Source organism: Humulus lupulus, chromosome 8 (assembly GCF_963169125.1).
Source record: "Humulus lupulus chromosome 8, drHumLupu1.1, whole genome shotgun sequence".
Classification (NCBI taxonomy): domain Eukaryota; kingdom Viridiplantae; phylum Streptophyta; class Magnoliopsida; order Rosales; family Cannabaceae; genus Humulus; species Humulus lupulus.
In genome coordinates this window covers 57,958,823-57,976,389 of record NC_084800.1, presented here as the reverse complement: position 1 = coordinate 57,976,389, position 17,567 = coordinate 57,958,823, and the positions used below count along the sequence as shown (strand labels likewise).

At 33.1% G+C, this 17,567-nt stretch overlaps 1 protein-coding gene across 1 annotated transcript; it reads right to left on the bottom strand.

Annotated features, from left to right (window-relative positions):
- Positions 1-7,295: 7,295 nt before the first annotated feature.
- Positions 7,296-8,855, bottom strand: LOC133795445 (protein FAR1-RELATED SEQUENCE 5-like). The gene has a single exon (XM_062232896.1). The coding sequence runs from the start codon at positions 8,853-8,855 to the stop codon at positions 7,296-7,298; it is 1,560 nt and encodes a 519-aa protein (XP_062088880.1).
- Between the last annotated feature and the right edge of the window lie 8,712 nt (positions 8,856-17,567).

The following is a 17,567-nucleotide window of genomic DNA, read 5'->3' as shown; positions in this document are numbered from 1 at the left end:
ATAAGATTTAAAGAGAAGCTCCCATGAAAAAATTCCCATATATATATGAAATGATTACATAAACAATAATGCCCTCAAAAGTAATAATATGTACTCTTAAAAAGTTTACAAGTGAATAAAGGATCAACCTCAAAAGTAACACTCCGATTGATCTTATTTAAATTTTCTTGATGAGAACTCACTGCTGCTAAAGGTGATTAGGTATTCCTAATAGATGTCTCTCCTCCAATATCAAGATCATCAACATTTAATCACTAATTACTTCAAATTTATATGAAATATATAACATGAGAGAACTTAGAAAGAAAGAAAAATGAGTACAATCAACACTCTAAATGATGGTTCATTTCCATTTCCCAATTTTAATTTGCTAAATTTATAATACATGCATTTACTAAATTAATTATAATTAAAATACATAACGTCCACTAATTTTTTGTTTTGATTCTTTGTGGTTTATGATTATTGAAAGGTTATTAGCTAGATACTAATTACACAAAATATATGTGTACCTTATACATTATATGTGCTTAGAAAAAAAATCAAATGAATTGAAAATAACTTTAATAACTATGTTAAAAGTAACAAAAAAATAAAAAATTATGTTAATCACCTACATTGTATATTATATATTTATTCTATAGCCTCTTGAACCTTTTTTTTTATACAATTATTTATATTGATGTCAATTGTGTTTTATTTTTTTGTTTTGTCTAATTTTGGAACCTAATTTATTTATTGGAGTGTTACATGGTTTTGAAGAAAGAGAGAATTCATAAGTTATATTAATGTACAATATTAGATGTTACAAAAATACATAAGAAAGTTTATTATGATTATTGAATTTTATAATTGATTAATTACAATTATTATTATTACATAGGATATAATAGGATATTAAAGGAGGTTTGTTTATTTTTTTTATTTGATTAGGATGCTCCTAAAAAACTTAACTTTATTAGTTTTATTTTTATTATGTGTGTTACACTAACATTTATATAATTGTGTATTACATTAAGATTAATATAACATCTATATATAAAATAATTTGTATAATAGATAATAAACTGAAATAAAATAAATTAATTAATAATAAGTGAACATGATTAAAAGTTAAACGTTGTGTTCTCTACATATTGTTGTCATCAATATAAAAATTAAAATAAAACATAAATTCTCATAAAATAGATAAATCATAAAGAATTAATTTTATGTTGTCATGTCAATTCGATATAAGTCAGCATATATGTGAGCTATATATATATATATATATATATATATATATATAGGCAATTTCTTATGTGGAGACGGTAAAAACGTCTGCATCGGTGGAGACGTTTTTTTTGCACCAGTTGATCAAATTAAGGGTTGTGATCTATCCAAATATTTGTTCTAACTCTCTCTCTTTCCCTCACAAGTCCGAATCCATTCACACACATTCAGATTTCTCTCTTCCGAAACAACCCATTCACACACATTGAGAACTATTCTCTGTCTCTCTCTTCCGAAACAGACTTCTCTGTTTCTTCTCCATCTCGGTTTCTCTTCTCTACCAGGCTTCTCTCCATCGTCGTCTCTCTCCATCTTCGTCTCTGGTTGTTCCGAAGCTCTCATCGACACATGGGTAAGTTATCATTTTCTTGCCATTAATTTAGCTTTCATCAGTCTATGAACCTGCCCATCTCTCTATGCTATCAGATAAGATGTTAAATATATATGGGTATTAATGAGAAAGATAATATCATGTATATATGGGTATTAATATAGAGAAAGATAAGATGTATATATGGGTATTAATATATGCTATCAGATGTTGAATATATATGGGTATTAATGAGAAAGATAAGATTAATTTACACCATGTATGTGTATAAAGTATTATAGAAATTGCATTGTATGTGAGTTGTAACACGAAAATGATGAACTTTATTTGGGTATATAGTTTAACCCTGTGTGCTTATATAGTTTGGAAGGTGGACATAACTCGTGTGTGTGCTTATATAGTTTGGAAGGTGGACATAACTTGTGTGCCCATAAACTGTTTGACATAATTCCTCAGTTTGTATATATAATGTAAGACCACATTAGCTAAAAAGTTTGGAGGGAATTCCAGAAATAACTATTAAGCCTCTTTCTCCATCTCTGTATTTGGGTATTAATGAGAAAGATCAGATGATGTATATATAACTTTAGAGCTGCACTTGGATTTTTTATATATATATATATATATATATATAAAAAGCTTTTCAATATGGGTATTAATGAGAAAGATAAAATCATGTGTATATATTGTTTAGAGCTGCACTTGGACCACTTTAGAGGTGTGCTTTTCGTCTGGATTAAAAATGATGATGATGATATATATATATATGTTTTATAAATAAATAAACTCATACCCCCTTCATGATTAAAAGAATGATTATGACAGTTTCTTCTTTCCAAAATGGTGTGAGTTGGCTTAGGCGAGCTATATATAACTTCACTAGTATTGAAAGTTGCAATAGTATTGAGTTTTGTTAATTTTATTGAGATCAGTTTTTTTGTTAATGTTGCAGAAGGCTGATTTATTCTGTACTATTAGCTAGAGGAAAAATATTTGTGTTTATGTCATGTTTCTTTTTTCTAGAAGGAATGAAATTTGTAGTAAAATGATTATTGTATGGTTGTTAATATATTTCCCCATTTTATGTTACTGTTGATTTGGTGATTTAGGATGGAAGTTTTATTGCTGAATTCTATAATGGAATCAATACAGAGGTTGCGTAATGATTATGCTGGGTTGAAAGATGATTTGAGAGTAATTAAAGATGAATTACGTGCAATAACTGAACATGGGAAACATAGACATAGTGAGGCGAAAATATTTGAGCGTAAAATGGTTGAAAAATTAATTGGGAGGAAGGAAGATGTTGCTTTTCTAAATCCTTTAGGTAAAGATAAAGCAAATGATTTTGATAGACAGAAAGATGGTGTCGTTAAATGTAGTGGGGTTGAAAGCAAAATGGACGATTTAAGTAACGGTGAGTTGAATAAGTGTGTAGGAGATATTCGGGGGTTAGATGATAGCTCAACTAATATAGAATGCAAAAGGAAGACATGTGTTGGTAATGGAGAGGATAAATGTTTGGGGGGAAACTTCGAGAACTTTGATGATACTGTTTTCAGGATTTCATCCCAATTTGGAGAAACATTATTGCATCGTGAAATGTCGATGAAAGTAAGTAATGGTATCTTTTGGTAGGTTAAAAGTTGATTATTATTTTTTTTTTTTTTGGTATTTTTGGTTTTTTTTTATTTTACTTGTTGAACCTAATTGGTTGTTAATTTTGATATTGTAGAAGCCTAGAGTTTGTACGATTAACCAAAAATGTTCAAAGTTGTCGAATGTAAAAGTAGGAAGCCAGTCAGTGTCTAGTAGCATTGGTGGGCATGTTGATCGGAGGAAAAAAACGGTAAATGTGTAATTGAGTACGTTTTATATTTATTTGTTATTGTACCTTGTTTTATAATTTACTAGTTTATTTAATCAAGTGAAGACTAAATCGCAGACAACTCCATGTGGAGTTTATGTTTCTAATGTTACAACTGGGCAGAGCCAAAGCATAGGGCCCTTTAAAATTCGCACCCCCATAATGGACGATGATATAGGAAAATTAATAGAATACATATTTGATGATAGTTTGAATCATGAGTAAGTATATTTTTTCCATTAGTTAACAATAAAAAATTTCTATCCGATACCCAATATTATTATAAATTTGTTTTATAATTGTGGCACAGTGAGACACTGGTAGACACGGGGTTTAATCATCTCACGCATGGTTTGGTTCGAACACTGTGTCCTGGGGTTTTTATTAATGGAGAGGTATGGATTGATAATATGGGACTGTTTAGTTAGAAGTATTCACTTTATATATATTTCCCCATCTAAACTAATATTCATGGACGGTAAGGGTAGGTTTCCAATGTTTTTTTCTTGTTTTGACCGCAGGTGTTGAATGTAGTATGTGAGATGAACACACGTAGGGAGCAGCAAGTTTCAACAGAGAGTCGTTCGTCATGGTATTTGAATACTAGAATGACGGTGAGTACTGTTCCTGTAGCAAAATTCAACTCAATATAAGAGATATCGAATTAATTGTGAATATTTTTTAGTGACAGTGTACTGGAATTAGTATTCAGAACTTGTTTCCTCAAAGTGGTCGATCTGATTCAGCTCGTAAACTATTTATTGGAGATTTGAATTTATGTGGGAAGGTATATTTATGTGTGGTATTTTTTTGTATTTTTTGGTTTATTTTATTAGTTGAATATTTCATTATTTTGCAGATTAAGATTCCAGTTCACAACGAGGAGATGCAACACTGGGTTCTCTTTATAGTTCATGTAGGTAATGGGGTTGTCGAAATATGTGATTCGATGCTGCTAGGGCGCAAAGAATCATTATCACAATCTCTTGTTCCAGTGGTGGTGAGTTTTTAAATTTTTTGGGGATGTTTTAACATTTTTCATTGTTGGGAGTAAAACTGAGGTGGGTTATTAATTAACTAGAGAATGTTTTCTATTTCTAAACTAAAGGTGTAGTATTTGACTATCATTACAGTTGATTTTATCTTGTTTTGTCCACACTGTAGTTGCAACAGCTTGATTTAGTTCTCTGAGATGAGTTATCACGGTGGAAGGGACCTGTGAAGTCATTCACATGTTTCAAGGCTTTCACTAATAATGAAGTTGTCCAACAATCAAATGGATATGACTGTGGTATTCATGTGATAAATTGGATGGCACAACGCAACCCTTCTGACTTCAAACCGAAGGGTGTAAGTTTTTATGTTGTATTGTATTAATTTTTAAAACTATTGAGTTTCTTAGTAGTTGAATAATGTTTATATTAAGTAATGGAAATTTGTTTTTTTATTTCTTTCACAATTCACAATTTTTGTTAAAGTATAACTCGGATGATGAAAGGGCTCGTGTCGCTGTTGGTTTAGTGACATCAGTACACAACAAAGTTAGGGATCAAATAATGGCTTCAGCGAGGACAAAGACGAATTCCACTCCATGTGTAGGGATATAGGTTTGATGATTAGTAATTGTGAGTGAGGTGTTTCATGAAAAATATGTTTAATGGGGTGTGGGTCTATTGTCATGGGTGCTCCGCATATCCTTTTGAGCTAATTTATGTATTGTCATATACTTTTAATTTGATCTTGTTGCCCCTTTCTATATGTGAATGACAGAGTGTTTATTGTGTGGGGGTGATGAATTCTTTGTATATAGGTGTGATGTATTTTTAAAATGAACAATGATAAATCAGCCCCTACTTGCATATATTGAAGACAAATAAAATATATTATAAAAACTACCATGGCATATTAAGCATTTTCTATTATAGAGCTTGATATATTTGTCCCACTTTAATTAAGAATAAACATTTATAAACACCACCCTGTCCTATTTCAAGTTTTTATACTGAAGACAAGAATCATGGTATAGCATAGCAGTGGCTGTTTGTACAGCAGTGGTAGTTGTTAGTTGTTATGAAAATTTTGGTATATGATGTCCCACTTTAATTACTAGTTGGAGTTGCCTTATAACACCTGCAACTATATGAAGGTAACGTCTTCAAAATAATGTATGTTTTTTTATTATTTTGGTGGAAACTATAGTTGTTCTACATACCATTAAAAGTACCAAATAGGAGCAAAGCAATTTTATAGATTATGTTGAGACATAGCATATGAAAATTATAATTATTGAGCCTTCCCATAAGTAACAGAGAATATTGTTTTCATTGTACAAGATATATATAACTCATTTTCAGATATAACATGTGTTGTGACCTGACAAACCAATGCAGAAAGTACCATAACGATTTATTCATCTGAAACTTGTATCTTACATCATATAGAACATTAAAATAACAAGTATGGATGGAACCCATTAACAATGACCACAAACAAAGAGTGATGCCACTCCACAAGCCAGAGGCACGCGCAATTAATGAATCTGATGCAATGATATTCGAGCAAAGCTTTTATACACTAATGACCATTTTTGCGTAAATTTAAATTTATAAATTAATGGCATTACTCCCGATTCAGTAAGTGAAATTACAAGCATTCCCTCGTACATGATAACAATCCAAGACAAGATTCGAAAAATGAACTAGTCGTGTCATTAAACTTTGCCATTTTTTCATAACTTAATTGGCAACCAAATGAGATAGAATAGAACTTAATAAAGCTCCAGACAAAATATCATAACGAAATATCATAACGAAATCAGAAAGGACTTTGCCACCAATTGTTTCCCTCCTCAACTTGTGTTCCCACTTTATTCACTTTATCATTCTGTAGTTCATTGCCTAAATCGTCAACAACATCATTTTCTGTCTCATTCTCATGTTGTGTGTAGTCCATTGAGTTTTTCCCAGCCCATTCATCATTCAATCCCATTCCAAAGCATTGGTCATCTTCTTCTGCATCTTCATATTCATCTGACTCTCCAATCCGGTGATCCTTCTTCCATTTTATCGGGCAAGTCAACTTGTTATGTCCACTTTTCTGGCAGATACTACACTTGTGGCAAGTACCTTTTTTCGAGCCAGGTACCTTTGTTGTACCCTTACTTTTTGTGAAGTATGGATCCAACACTGGGAATTGAAACTCCCTGTGTAGAGGCAGGTTATGGCTAATCTCCTTGTCTCCCATGTCCACAACTGCTTTAAGCTTACCGCATAATCTGTCAATCTCACTTTTTGCAATATGGTATGTCGACTGATTCCTCGATCCAAGATACGCAAGTTCACCCAACTGGCTACTAATTGCACCAAATCTCGCACTCTCCACCTCTCGTTTGTCTAAGGTAGCGTCCATATTGCCAACTGGAAAATTGTGAGTCTGTTTAGTTTCAACCATCCACCGAGATAGTATTAGTGCTCGAGGCATTGAAGTAATGTGTAGGCGTTTTATTGAAGCAAATATATGCCGACATGGTATCCCATATGACAAAAAATATTGGCATTCACAAACAAAGAGATCACGCTCCGGTGTTACATATACATGCCTCTTCACTTGTTCAGCAGCATACTTGTGAAGCTTCAAAATTATTACATCCTCTTCCTCCAATAGGGTTTTCACCATGTACCTACCTTCTTTCAACATCTGGTGTCGTACCTTGTAAAACATGTTCCGTGTGTAAAGATTTGCTAATTCATCCTCTATCTGTGGCAAATTTGTCTTCCCGAGCTAAGGACTAGTGTGAAGTGTAATGTACTCATCCTTTGCTTCACGTTATCTAATTAAAGATAAGGTCATGTTGACCGCCCTGACGAACTCGTACAACTTCAACTTTTGATTCACTTTTTTCTTCAACACCGCATTAATACCTTCACTTCGTTGAGTAGTTGTCATTCCACAAAAGAAATTCCCTCTCAGAAATGTTTCAGCCCACTTCTCCTTGTCTGCATAAAGCTTTGCAGCATATTCAGTGCCTTGTATCCCAAAATCTTTCACTAAGTCGCACCATTTATCTTCAAACTCGTCCTTTGTGTAGTACCGGAATACCAATTTGGTAAACCTACTCGCAAAAGATGGATCTTTCACTTTTAAAATAGCTTTGTTGTGTAAATGCCAATAACACAATCGGTGGGGTACATCAGGCATCAACTCCTGTAGCGTGTTAGCAATAGCTTCGTCTCCATCTGTCACTACTGTTTTCGGTAGAACACCTCCCATGCATTCCAGGAAAGCCCTTGTCGCCCACTTGTAGCTGCTGGCAGACTCATTGTCAAGAATGGCAAAGCCCAAAATGCATGTGGTATAGTGGTTATTAATTCCTATCCATATCAGCAGCGGCTTCCCATAACTATTAGTCTTGTACGTTGAATCAAAAGCTACTGCATGGCCATATGTTTCATAGTATGATCTACATCTCCCATCTGCCCAAAATAGATTGAGAAGACGATTATCCTCATTGTATGAAAACTGTCCAAAAAAACCAGGGTCTTCATCAGCTTTATGCTCTAAATATCCAATTGCCCGCCCTGCATTGGAACCGATAAACTCAACTTTTGAAGCATGGGATATTCGATTGTAAAGATCTTTTGGTGTGAATGGAATCTTCTCATAACCACCCATTTGCTTTGCCATGTATGACATGATGTGGCAAGTTCTTATGCCTGACTCATTCATTATTTGTGCAGTCGTCAAGGTTCCTTGTGTCATTACCCGATTGGACCGAAGCAATTGTTTATGGTTGTCTGCTACAATGTTGAGAGAATGTATTGGGATGAATTCTTTGCATATCCAATGCGTACTACCCTTCACCAAGTTCACTCGAAAGCAAACCTTGCATCCCACTCGACTAATTGGCTCAGGCTCCCTAGTTTTATCAAGCCTTCCCACATGCATTTCAGATCGCCAGCCCTCGCGGGAGCATACCCACTGGCGTTGACGTACATCACCTATAGTATTTTTTCGCATGATACTTTTACGTAGACTGAACCCAATGAATCTTGCATATTCATGAATGAATTCTTCAGCCATGTCCAGTGATTGAAAAACATGGCCAACCATGCCATCTCTACTCAACAACAATGGGTTTTCGTTTAAATCATACTTAGAAAATTGGTTGGTATCCTTCATTTCGTCAGTTGCCATTTCCGTCTTTTCCAAACTTGATGTCCCACCTTCATCAACTGTATTCTCCATGGCATCTCCACCACCTTCATCAACCGTATTCCCCATGTCATCTCCCCCACCTTCTTCTTCCTCATATTCTTCACAAAAGCGTAAGCCAAACCAATCCAAATCATTGTCTTCGATAATGTCTATTTCGGACCTTTGAAACATAAAATTCTCCAACAGTTAGAAATTAAATTGTATTTTTTAGCCAAATATTCATATGCAAATCTACATTAAAATCAAACTATCCCAATCTTCACATTTCTCTTCATTAACTGTTAATTCCTATGATATTTTCTATTCCCCATAATCATAATTTCAGTCTCATTTTGACTCGAACAGTTGAAAATGAATTCATAAAATAACTCACATATTAATTGAGCTAGAAATATTTAATATATAATATGTGTTCGTTACATTCGGTTATAATATTGTTTCAGTAACAGTGTTTCAATCAAGTGACCCTATTACTATACTACTGTTGAAGTGTAAGGTCTGCCATAAAATAAAATAGAACCATGGTACACCTTATGTGCTACTTCATTTGTATAGGCCTATCGTCGTACTGGGCCAAATAATGGACTGACACTTAATGCTACTCGGCCCAATATTACATTCAGTATCGTTTTTCTTCTAATAAGCTTGAGGACAGGGTCACCGTCTTGATCCGTGACAAACTTAAGGCCTCCATGAGGATTTCAGACAGGGCCAATCCAAAACTTTACAATTCTTATGAATCTGATGCATTTTTACACCCACTCAACATTTCACCAGATATAAAATTAGTTACTGTCCAACCCACCCTAAATATATAGCCATCACGAATTTGACATTACTCATGAAACCCTAACTAACTTTAACAACTACTTCATGTATAATAACATAACATATAGTATTTTTCATTTACCGGTACTCCATTGTGCATCATCAACTGTGACCTATAATTGAAATGAACTCCTCCTGTAGGCGTAGGCGATCTTGCAGTGCATACAAAACAGTCGCCGAATAAGCAACAAAGAAAACTCTCACTCCGCCTCCTCCAATCCAGTTTTAACCAATGGCGTTTTGTTATGTTATTCGATGGTTAAAAATCAATGGACCATTTTTAATAATATTTAGATTCTACTTTAAATATAATTATCCCATTGAGCCCATCAAAATATTTCATGAATCTTCATCTCCAGCAATTAATTACCAGCAATTAATTATCATGCTTTGTATCATGCTTTGTAATGTTGGCTTCCTGACACAATGACAAACGCAGTCAATCCTATCTCACCTTTCCACAAATTTGCTAGAGATAATTATGATTTTTTTAAAGATATGACAAAACAACATTGGTTTCGGTGCAGTTTATTGACCCACGTTTAATTTTCACATATAGATGGATAAGTTGTTTCATCATAACAGTTTTTTCTATTAATTTTCACAAAGAAATAAATAATAGTAGATTTTTATTTTAAAATAAACTAGTATTTTTTATTGTTATAAATTTGTAGAACCCACCGAAAATAATAGCCACTTGGTTGTGAAATGCCCTGATTAAATGAATTTATATATTATTTTAATACTTTGTCAATCCCAAGCATCAATAATACGATTTTTAAATGTCACTTTCTTACAAAAAAAATTTTTGTGAATGTATACTATGGAAATAAGATACTACTTGGCCAAACTATACCAATATCAATGTCGTACTATTAAATTCAACGAAGTCACCTCTGCTCCATGCCCTTTATTACTAGTTGATACATATTATAGGGATAAACATGGTGTTCTTATTCAAGCAATCCATTCCCAAAAATGTGTCAAAATTGTAGGTGTAACATTTCTTATACCCAAATTGAAGAAATAATAATAAATTAAAATAAAGAGTAATTTTGATAAATTATTCATTATATAAAAATATGGTCACTGCATTCATCTCAACCCAACTTAAAGGTAAACATAACCTACACAACATATCTTGAATCATTTAAATATATATTTATTTAGGGTTTATACCTGTTTGGAGCCTGTGTTTTTTCTCATTACCTGGTTGGACGTTGTGTTTTGAAAAATTACTTTTTGGACCCTATGTTTCGTAAAATAATTAAAATAGAACCCTAAACCCGATTTTGGTCAATGTTTTCTCAACTAAAATCACAAATAATTTACTAAACTAACAATTCAGAACAAAAATAAAATAATTCTGCTTAAAAACTGTGTTGTTATATTTAGGGTTCTATTTTAACAATTTTACAAAACATAGGGTCGAAAAAGTAATTTGTCAAAACACAGGGTCCAAACAGCTAATGAGATAAAAGACAGGGTCCAAAAAAGTATAAACCCATTTATTTATGCATGCACATTTCATTTTAATTATAATAATATTTTTATAAAAAATTTATCTTGTTAGTAATGATACTTAAATATATCTCTATTAAATTAGTTAATTCTTTTTTCTACCATATACTTTAAAGAATTGTGTCATTAGCTAACGAGGCCACAATTTGTGATTATAAACTTAAAGGAAAAAATAAGATTTTTTTATATTATTTGTGGTAAAATTTGTGATGGTATATTTAATGGCTACATTTTATTGTGTAGTGATTTTTTTTCCCTCATATAGTCAGTAGGTTTTACAATTTTGAATAAATTAAAATAATTGTACATATATTTTTTATTTATCTTATCCACCTATTTTTATTATATATATTAGTAAGTGATTTCAATATATATTTTTAGGGCGTTTTAAAAAAAAAATTAGGAAAATATGCGAAAAATAGAATTAACAATTTTTATATCTATTAGTAAATTAAAGTGAAGGCAATTGTTCAGTGCGTTTTTGGCCAACGACGTGAGAACGTCAAAAACGATGAAACCTTCAAGAGAAATAAAACGACATAGCCGGTTTTGAGCAGAAAGTAAATAGCACACGCAATTTTTATAGTGGTTCAGCCCCAATATGTTGGTAATAGCCTAATCCACTTAGAGTTGTGATTATAGATATGTACTAAATATCAGATGAACTGAGCCAACTGAGTTTCTTCAGTACAGATTACAAGAATACAAGAATTCTTTCACATACAATCACTTTCTCTCTCTAGAAAACTCAGACCCAAAATTTCCCCAAAAGTCTAAAAAGAAGCCATTTTTCTAATCCCATAAGTCATATATGTATAGGCTTAGGATCATACATCTGATATCTCCTAGAATCAAGATATTACATTATATTTATTATATTTAAATTACAAAAATATTCAAAATGTAACATAACACCCAATTTGTGGGAAGAATGAGATATTCCCGCGTATGCCAAGACCAATTCTTCTTGAAGCCGTTTTTGGGAATCTTGACTTAGTCCTCCTCTATCTGGTCGACCCATATCTCCTTCAAGCTGGTTGGTGAGTATCACCTTCTGGTCTACCATGGCACTCTGGCCTAGCATGCCATGTTTCTGGTCTAACATGGCACACTGGTCTAACATGTCATATCTCATCTAACATGGCACACTGGTCTAACATGGCACATCTCGTCTAACATGGCACTCTGTTCTAACATGCCACATCTCGTCTAACATGGGACACTGGTCTGACATGGCACATCTCGTCTAACATGGCACTCTGGTCTAACATGACAATCTAGTCTAACATGACAAGCTGGTCTAACATGCCACATCTCTGGTCTAACATGGCAGACTGCTCTACTCCTAAGCCAAGTCACTTTATCACAACTCTGAGGAGCCAATACATTTATTGACTTATTAATGTGTCTTTTACGGACCATGTACTGCCACTTGTCACCTCTATTGTCACGTCATCGAGGAGCAATTTTTTGGGATAACAGCAATGTTCACCAAATCTACTGCATAATTATATTCCTCATTTGTTGTTGTTAAATTAGGTAGTAGATTTGTGATTATTGTTAGACGATATGCCAATCATCATTAGAGCACTCACATTGGAAGAGCCAAAATAGCTAATATCTATAAAATATAGATAAAAATTCTTAAAACAACATCCATTGGATGCTGTATTGCTACTGTACTTTACAAATATTTGACATAAATCTACAGTGTTAAGCCATATTTAGGGAGAATTATTCATGTAGCAAAAGAATATTTTATTAATTTGTATAACATTATAATATATAAGGATATTATTGATAATTAAAACATATATTTGAAATGAATAAAAAATGTGTAAAAATATAATATTTAAATGATATAGAGAAAAAAAAAAATAGAAAATCTGATGTATGGTAAAATGTAAAACTTAGAGGTAAAATAGAAAAATGTGTGTATAGAGGTATTTTAAAGGGTGGAGTAGAGCACCGGATGGGAGTGCTCTTAGGGGTCGTTTGGTATGAGGAGTTTACAGTTTTCATATTACTGGGAAAGTTGAAGAGGGTAATCTGTCACTTTCTGTGTTTGGTTGTGCATAGGAATCGGTTAAGTTTTCATATTCTCATAAAATTAATATAATAATATATTTCATCAAATAATTTATAAACAATTTTGTTGACGCGGTTCTTCGCCAACAGGTTATTAAGAAAAGAAGATAAAGGGATTAGTGTTAATGTTGAACCGAAACAGATATATGATCTTAGAAATGAAAATGTGACTGAAGACACGTTTTTTAAGTGGTTCAAAGGTTAAAATCATTCTACTCCACTAGTCAGTATTATTGCTATATACTGGATATTTGATTACAGTGTATTTCTTACAAGAGAGAATCCAACCCCTATTTACTCCCAGGGTCTCCATATTTATAGGAGAAGGCACCTGGGAGTTGGTAAGAAGGTCACGGGATTACCTTCTTACCTATCGTATCAACTCTGTGACATTCATGCACAAAGGGTCATAGCCTACAACTCTAGCTCGTACCACGAGCTGGATACTTAACTCGACCTTCGGCCTTCAGAGTCTGGACTCAGTTCTTAGGCAATCTTGGCGAACCCTTGGGTTACCTCGAGCTAAGGAGGTATAATCTTATGACGGCAGCTCCGGTTTTGTAACAAAACTTGAAACTTGGACTATAATATGGTTTTGGTTTAACATTGAGTGTTGAGATTTGACTAGCTATGATTTAAAAAATATATATATAATATTTTTATAAAGAATAATAATATTGTGATTATCATTAACTGTATATTGTAACTACTGGTGCAGTTGGTGGGGTTTTTCACTAATTTTTTGGACCGCACCGCATATGCAGTTTGAATAATTTTCCAAACCGCAACCCGCACCGCATTGACCTCAAACCGCATCAGTGTGGACTTTTTAGTTAATTGAAGTATTTGATGAGAAGGTCCAGTCCAACTAGGTTAATATAAGCTAAGTCTCATCGTTATTCTGTAGTGTACGCCCTGATTTTCCCACGGGCTGATTAGCAGGACGAGCCTCGGACTAATCAGATTTAGTCTGAGGTGCCCACAGGACGAAGATCCTATTTCCAGGGCGGATCTTCTCAGCTCGAGAGGGGCATCTGAAGGCCACGCCAGGAGAACAGCTTGGAATACGAGCTGTTCGTGTCGCGAGGAGCCCAGGAATCTCTGAGCCTTTATGAAATCAACGCACGCAAGATAAACGTGCATATATCTGACATCACGTGTCTGATATCCCCTTGACTTCTCGGACACGCAGTAGGAACGTGCGTGTCAGACACCCACGGATGGGTTGGGCCGTGCGGCCCATTATATCCTTCCATGCTGATTAGACCACACTTATGTGTCAGGTTTAGGAATTAATCATGAATACCACAGAGTGGATATGACAAATGGTAAGGTCACGGGATGACATCCCTACCAACTTCCAGGTGCCTTCTCCTATAAATATGGAGACCCTGGGAGTTGATAGGGGTTGGAAAAAATAGTCTTTGAAGGACTATATACTTTGTAAATCAAATACCCAGAGAGGATGAATAATATTGACTAGTGGAGTAGAAGGATTTTAACCTTTGAACCACTTAAAAACGTGTCTTGAGTCACCTAGTTCATTATATAAGATTTCATATCTGTGACGGTTCTACCTTGAGTGCTAATCTCTTTCTCTTCTTCTCTTAATTACCTGTTGCCGAAGAACCGCGTCAACATGTAGTCTGATAATCTGATCCTAGGGAGGAATGCTTAATTGGTTAGTATTGCACTACCAATTCACGTTTTCTCTATAGGTGAATCAAGTATATTTTTTGTATTCTTTAAATTTTTATAGTGTTCTAAATTGTATCCAAAATTATTAATAAGATGTTGTATGAATATCTAACAGATCAAATAATGTATGGTGGGAGAAAACAAGGATAAGGTTTTTCTCACAATTCTAAAAAATAAATATTAAAAAAATTACATAAATATTTTATAATAATTTTGAAATTAAATGTTGAATCCATTAACTCCCTATCGTCTAAATTTCCATTCTTCCAACCAAACATAGTATGAGAATTGCAAATAAAAGGCTATATCTCACTCGATTAAACTCATTTAGAATAAAAATCTTAATTAAACTCAATACTAATTCATTTAGAATAAATACTAATTTAAAAAATATAATTAATACTAATTCATTTAGAATAAAAATGTTAATCAAACTCATTTTTTTTATTTAAAATCAAAACCTAAACATCGTATTTTGTTCAACTTAATAACAAAATTTATATAGCTTTAAAAAAACATTAAAAAAAATAAGTAAAATTACATGATACCTGGTATTTTTTATATATATTAAAAAAAACTATGAAATTATTAATCTCATATAAATAAAAAAATAAGTCATAACTAGTGCATCAATTAAGTGATATTATTATAAGAGCATAATATTTATTTTACTCTTTTATGATTCATTTAATTATATATAATTACATATTTGTGATATATTTTATGGAGATTTTCCGTAACCAAGCAAAAAAGGTCGGGTTTTTTATTATTAAAAAGAATAAGAAAATATGATGAATTTTTTTTTATTAGTAGTGACAATATATACACCTAGTCCACTAGTAAATCAGTTGATGCGTGAAGCAGCTATGAGATTAAGACTTTTATTAAAATATGTAACTGCAAGGTGACATCTTCACCTTTAATCTTTAATATGTAACTATTAAATTTTAGCTTTATATATTATAAAGGATAATAAAGGTCATCTTCACCTTTAACTATTGCCCTTATAGGTTAAACAGTAATTTTTTGACTACCGGAACAGAGAACCCCACTTTTGAGAAGGTAGATGACAGAACAGAGAAGGTAAAAAGCTAAAATACAAACATAGTTAAGGAGGTGTACAAGCTTACTGAAAAGAAAAATAAAATTGATGGAAGAAATAACTCTTTAAAGATAAGTGGATTTGTGGAGACCCTGTTCATCGACTACGCATGTCGGATGCGAAGGTTGGACATAGAACCGAGAAGGAAACCCACAGCGAAAGCTGAACTTACTTCATTTGCTGAGGTTTTTTCGTTCCCATCAAGTGAAGTTGAGGTTTCTTCGGCAGTTGCGTTTGGTCCATTTGTTTGATACTGAATTTTATTCTTGGTTTCTTCATCATCAGGGTTTACCTTGTGAGGTGTGACTGTGATACGACCAAAATATGACTCATGTTCTTCTATAGCTTCTTCTATGGTGTTGTATCCTCTAAAACAGCTACCACTAAATCCAAGCACCTCTTTGCTGCAATCAGCCCTTGACTCAAAAATATCAGTTGATCTGCCCACAAATACGACATAATTTTTTTTTCGACCCATTGCTTGGAAATAAGATGATGAGATACAAATTAAAAGATGGTCAACTCAAAATAGAGTGTGTCTGAGAAGGAACGGATGGAGTTCTTTATTGGCATTATTTTTTTTATAGTTACTGTGACTTTTAGCCGACTGACACACGCTTATATATTGAGTAATCTTTAGATACCCTGTACAAAGTCAAATTGGGTTTTTATTTGTTTACTCTCGAATTATTGTCTCTGCCAAAAAAGTGTGGATAAACAGTAACCTCTTGTACATACCATCATGAATTTTTAGCTAAAGACAGCCTTGAACAAATCACCTTATAATTAATTTTAGGGAAATATATATAAAATAAAAAACACTTGGATTTTTTGGATTTATTAAGTGTAGTATGGGAGAGTAGAGTCGAGTAGAGTAGAATAGGGGCAGGTGGAGTGAAAAAGGAGATTTTGACAGAGAGGGTATATAATATTTGGCGAAATTGAAGTGACATTGCTGAAATTGGGAAGTCGTCATGCCTATTTGTATGTCCAATTTGGTGCTCTTTTGAGCAAAGGTGACGGTGTGTGCATTATTTTGTGTAGTTTTGGTTGGTGTGTAATAATGTCTACTAGTAGACCTTTTTTTTTAAAAATAGTACTCGATGCAAATCGATGCGATGGTTAGAAATTGCATAATTTTTCACTCGGGTGTCCGTTTGAGGTGATTTTTTTTAATTTTGGTATTTTTTTGAGAACTACACGTCTAATATGTTTACACATGCATTTGGGAAGTTGAAAACTTGAAAACACACCAAAGTTCAAAAACAATACCATTATATTTTCAAAGTTGGGTATGTTTTCAAACTTTTAACTTCCCAAATGTGTGTTTACATATCCCAAACGTGTAGATCTCTAAAAAATACCCAAATTCAAAAAAAAAAATCACCTCAAACGGACACCCGATTGAAAAGTTATGCAATTTCTATCAATTGCATTGATTTGCATCGAGACCTATAGAGTTCTGTCGAGTCCTATCGAGGCAGATGGTTTTTTTCTTGAAAATCATGATTTTTAAGGACCTATCGAGCTGGGAATCGAGGTACATCGAGTTCTATCGAGGTACATAAAAAAGGGTTATATTATATATAAGAGATATTGATTGATTGTAGTTGAAGTTGTGTAGCTATGTTATATATAAGAGAGAT